Source organism: Dipodomys ordii, unplaced genomic scaffold (genome assembly GCF_000151885.1).
Source record: "Dipodomys ordii isolate 6190 unplaced genomic scaffold, Dord_2.0 Scaffold118, whole genome shotgun sequence".
Lineage (NCBI taxonomy): Eukaryota > Metazoa > Chordata > Mammalia > Rodentia > Heteromyidae > Dipodomys > Dipodomys ordii.
Window position 1 is genome coordinate 508,007 of NW_012267334.1, and position 5,028 is coordinate 513,034.

Consider the following 5,028-nt stretch of genomic DNA (forward strand, 5'->3'; position numbering starts at 1 on the left):
GGGGGGGGGCTGCCCCGCGTGTGCCCGGATCCGCAGGGCGGGCGTCCGCACACCCCGGCCCCGTCACCCGTCACCATGGCACCCCCGGCCCGGCCGTTGGCATGGCAGCGGGCCTCCTGGCACCCCCGGGGCTGCGCCGCCGGCTCCGGGGCCAGCTGGTGGGGGGGAGGGGAGGAGCTGGCACCGGCGCATGGGTGCGACTGCGCGAGGGTAGGGGGTGGCCCGCCTGTTCTGTTCCTCCCCCCCTCTGTTTCTCTCCCTCTTTCCCTCCCTCTCCCTCCCTCCCCCCTCCCTCATCCCTTCTCCCCCTCCTCCTCCTCTCTGTCTCTGTCTTTCCTGTGTTTCTCTCTCTCCCATACACATATGCACACACGCACACGCAAGGGCCTCAGGCTCAGGCAGGAGTAGGAGACTTGGAAATACCTTTCCTGAAATCACCAGGCACCAAGGTTTCCACAGCCACAACCCCCCACATCGGGCTAGTGCCTGCGGGGTACTCCTTGCCATCCTCATCCGGAGGCTGGGGGGGCTAGCCATCAGGCTAGGAGCTAGCATCAGGCTGGGGGGGCTAGCCATCAGGCTGCAGGCTTACCGACGCCTCTTCCCCAGATCACCTGCTGGCTGACGCCTACTCTGGCCACGAGGGGTCCCCTGAGATGCAGCCCGCCCCCCAGAACAAGCGCCGCCTCTCCCTCATCTCCAATGGCCGCTATGAGGGCAGCCTCTCAGAAGAGGCTGCTGGTGGGGAACCGGCCGCAGAGGGCCCCCAGCCCCGCGTGTACACCATCTCTGGGGAGCCCACCCTGCTGCCCAACCCTGAGGCCGAGTCGATCGAGCTGGCTGTGGTGAAGGGGCGGCGGCAACGAGCACGGCACCCCCACCACCATAGCCAGCCCCTGCGCGCCAGCCCAGGCAGCAGCCGCGAGGACGTCAGCAGGGCATGCCAGAGCTGGGCAGGCAGCCGCCAGGGCTCGAAGGAGTGCCCTGGATGTGCCCAGCTGCCCCCCGGGCCCTCCCCCCAAGCCTTTGGGCTGGAGCAGCCACCTCTGCCCGAGGCCCCCGGCCGCCGCAAGAAGCTAGAGAGGATGTGCAGCGTCGATCGAGTGTCTGGTGAGAGGGCCTGGCTCAGGCGTGAGCAGGCACGGTGCATGCTGGGATCACCCAGATCATAGTGTGAAAGTGGAAGTTGGGATTCATTTTCTCCCCTGGGTGCTACAGGCTCACATCCGTAATCCAAGCTACCCAGGAGGCTCACATTTAGAGGATCAAGGCTCAAAGCTGGCCTGAACAGAAAACTCCAAGAGACTTCAGAAAATCATGGGCTGAGATCAGAGGATCATGGTTCAAAGCCAGCCTAGCAAGAATAGTCTAGAGACAAAGACTCAGTCTCCACTTAACTAGCCAGAAAGGTAGAGTAGAGCTGTGGCTCAAGTGGTACAGTGCCAGCCAATGAGTGAAAAAGCCAAACAAGAGCATAAAGCCTAAAGTTCAAGCCCCAGTACTGGCATACATGCGCACGCGCACACACACAAAGCCAAGCTAGAGGAATGACTCAAGTGTGGTAGAACACAAGCGGAGCAAGTGCCAGTCCCTGAGTTCCAGCCCTGGTATTGGCAAAAACAAAAACCCTCAGGCTCCTACTGCCAACCAACCCCGTGAATGGTGGCCTCCCACAGTGCTTTAGCAAAATCCTTGCCAGTCCTCGTCAATGGCTTCTCCCTCCCAGCCCTTGTCCAGAACTGCTTCCTGGGAAAAGGAGCCTGGGAGGAAGGATAGACAGAACCTACGGCTCAACTGGAAGATTGGACTGTTGGCAACTCTAGAGAGCTGTCTAGGGCCAGGCCGGAAAACCCTGGGAGCCGCCTCTCCCTGCAGCACTGTTTCCCGGGATGGGCCACTAGACTCCTGCCCTAGGATCCAGACCACTCCAGACAGGACTGTGGGAAGGGGAGCGGCTTCAGATTGTCCTCCACTCTCAGCCAGGGCCTCTAGCTTATTCTGGTGGGAAGCATTTGGCTAGCTGATACCTAAGATGTCTCAAAGGAGACAAAATACATCCTTTTCACATACTTCTGGAGATAGACCACATTTTGAAAATGTTCCTCAGGTTGAGCAGCTAAAGGGGGAATTAAAACAGAAATCAAAGCCTGAGGTTTTGAGGGTAAATGCTGAGTGGGGCCTACATGGAGACTGCCAGCTTCCTCCCTGTTGGGAGAGGACCAGGTATCCTGCCGCCTTGACCCTGCTGCTGCTGGTCCCCTGGACTTGACGGGGAGGGGTCGGGCATCAGGACCCTTGTCTACGCTAGCCACAGACTCTTTCTCTCTGTCTTCCAGATGAGGGCCCCATCCGAACCTGGTTCCCCAAGGAAAACCTTTTCCGCTTCCAGACAGCAACCACAACTATGCAAGCGTGAGTGGAGTGTCTGCCACAAGGGTCCAGAGCCAGTCTGCCTCCTCCTGTGCTCAAGAAAGACTGACAGCCCTACTCTGGCGGCCTCTGAACAGCCGCACGTTCCATCATATTGGCAGGCCAGGCTGAGGCTGAGTCTGGGGGGGGGTGCTGGTGCCCTACCCCCTCTTCTCCCTCGCTTCCTCACTTCCCTCCCCCAGGGCCCCCCACAGACCTTGCACAGCCCCTGTGGCTGCCTCAGGGAACCCAGCCTTGAGCTGGCACTGGTGGCACTGGTGCGGGCCGTGGGATGGGGGTGTCTGGGCCTCGTGTGTGCTCTAAACCACAGCCTGTGTGTTTCATGGCCCACACATGATTGACCCAGCAGGTCTTCTGGGAGTCAGCCTTTGCTGCTGGGCCCCCATGCTAAACCCAAAGCAGAAGCCCACCCTCTGCTGCAGAGGTCTGGCCTCTGCAGGTCCAGCCCCCAGCCCCTCAGCCGCTCTGCTCCAGCCCTGCCAGAGCTAGCCCCCAGCCCAGCACAGGCCCAGCCCCCAGCCCCTCAGCCACTCCCAGCCCTGCCAGAGCTAGCCCCCAGCCCAGCACGTGTCCCCTTCCCCGAGTGACAGAGGGGACAAACCCAGAGCCCCTGAGGCGGAGGGAAGCCTGGGACGCAGGCTCACTGTGTCTTCTCTCCCACGCTGCCTCTTCCTGCTGTGGCTTCAGCATTTCGTAAGTACCCCATTAGGCGCGTGCGTAAGGACACAGCCACGGTCCTGGGGGACGTCCGGGGACCTGGGCCTTCCCTGTGAGGAGTGCCGAGCCGCGCGGACTCCCGCGGGCAGCCAGGCATTCCCTGCCCCCATCTGCCAGTCTGTCAGGAGCTGGTCCTCTGTGTGTCCCTCTGTCCCCGTGTCTGTGTCCCTCCTGCCTCCAGTCAGGGGCAGTGCTGACTTGCGGCGGTTTCCCAGGGTGTTTAGGGGCTACGCGGAGAGGAAGCGCCGGAAACGGGAGAATGATTCCGCGTCTGTAATCCAGAGGTAGGGCCTGCCAGTCACTCGCCACCAGGGTCTGTCTCTGGCCAGGGCCTCCTGGTCCTGACAGGCCTGGGGGGAAGGGTGGTGGCGACCACTGGCCGGGCCCTGCCCAGGGTCGGTCTCTGGCCGGGCCAGGGCCTCCTGGCCCTGACAGGCCTGGGGGGAAGGGTGGTGGCGACCACTGGCCTGGCCCTGCCCTGGGGACGTGGCAGGAAGGAGAGGCCAAGTGGCCAGGCTGCATGTCAGCGTCTGGACCCGCGCTTTGAGGGTGATTGACAGCTCCCCCGCATGCTTGTCCAGACCCGGAGCCCACCACGGTGGGCCTGGCACGCCCTGCCCTCCCCACTCCCACTAATGCAGAGCGGGCCTGGGAGGGTTGTCTGTCCATCTTGGACGTGGACCCTTGGCAGGGCACGAAGTTTGGGGGAAGAGAACCTGCCTCTGCGGTGGGAGGGGCTCCCGTGGGCGCCAGGTCAACCAGGGATGGAGCATACAGGCTGGCCTGGCTGCTGCAGGGGGCGGGGGGGGAAGCGCCAGCCTCTGCGATGGGGGGCCCAGTGGGGCCGGGGTGGGCCCAGCCCCAGGGAAAAGGTACCTGGAACCTGTGCATGCAATGATGCCTGCCTGAAGTCTCAGCAAGGAGCAAAACTGGTGGGAAAGAGTCACGGCACAGGAGCTGCCCCTCTGTTCTGGGACAAAGAGGAGGCTAGAGGGCGTCCAGCGGGATGTTGTTCAGGGTGGGACTTGCCTTTGCATGGCAAAGGAAGGAGAGAGGGCCAGGGCAGTGGAGCGAAGGAGAGCGTAGGGTTCTGGGGTAGGCCTCTGGCCTGCGTGCCAAGGGGGGAGCATTGAGCCTTTGTGTCTTCAGGGCCAGGTGGGCTGGCACTGACGCCCGTGCCCTTATCAGACCTGTGCTTTTTCTACCCTAGAAATTTTCGAAAACACCTGCGCATGGTCGGCAGTCGGAGGGTGAAGGCCCAGAGTAAGACCTGGGGGTGGGGGCGGGGGCAGGGCAGCCCTGCGCTTGGCACCTGGGGCTTTTCCTGGGCCTGGCCGCCTGTGCAGACCCACACCCTGGACCTGCTCCAGCCGCAGGCTTTACCCCTGCTCCCTGCCTGGCCGAGGCCCGCTTTCCGCTGGCCTGTCCCAGCCTTGGGCTCTCCGCTGGGCTTGCCTCTCACAGTCCCTACCTTTGACAGGTCCACCTCCTGTCCACACCTGCACGCACACTGTTCCCTTCAGGCTCCACCCCCAGACCCGTCCCTCAGGAATAGTCTTGAACCATCTCCACCTCTGCCCCAGGCCAGACTACTCCAGTGTCAGTATCCTGGGCCAGCGCAGCCCGTGGCCCTGCCCAGCTCACGGGCTTCCTCCTGTTCCCTGCTCTCCCCTGGACCTCCTAGCCTAGGGTCTGACTCAGCTCTGCTCCATCTGCTCCAGCCCCCGGCTGGCTAATAGGGCTTTTGCTCTCACCACAGCGTTCGCTGAGCGGCGCGAGCGGAGCTTCAGCCGGTCCTGGAGCGACCCCACCCCCACGAGAGCCGACACTTCCCACGACTCCCGAGACAGTAGGTGTCTGGACCTAAGGCAGCCTACCCCC

At 62.9% G+C, this 5,028-nt stretch overlaps 2 protein-coding genes across 3 annotated transcripts in view; both read left to right on the forward strand.

Moving 5' to 3' along the window:
* Pnpla7 (patatin-like phospholipase domain containing 7) overlaps positions 1–625 on the forward strand; it is a 59,612-nt gene extending 58,987 nt beyond the window's left edge. The window contains 1 exon segment of the mRNA XM_013029326.1: positions 610–625. Coding sequence (XP_012884780.1) covers positions 610–625 — 16 coding nt within the window.
* The window catches only part of Nsmf (NMDA receptor synaptonuclear signaling and neuronal migration factor), an 11,979-nt gene continuing 7,561 nt past the window's right edge, over positions 611–5,028 (forward strand). Inside the window, exons 1-6 of one of the 2 annotated variants that reach the window (XM_013029440.1) lie at positions 611–1,110; positions 2,337–2,412; positions 3,118–3,123; positions 3,363–3,431; positions 4,358–4,410; positions 4,907–4,996. In XM_013029440.1, coding sequence (XP_012884894.1) covers positions 657–1,110; positions 2,337–2,412; positions 3,118–3,123; positions 3,363–3,431; positions 4,358–4,410; positions 4,907–4,996 — 748 coding nt within the window. In that variant the 5' untranslated portion in view covers positions 611–656. The remainder of the gene's footprint in view (positions 1,111–2,336; positions 2,413–3,117; positions 3,124–3,362; positions 3,432–4,357; positions 4,411–4,906; positions 4,997–5,028) is intronic. The other variant, XM_013029441.1, reaches the window with a different exon arrangement.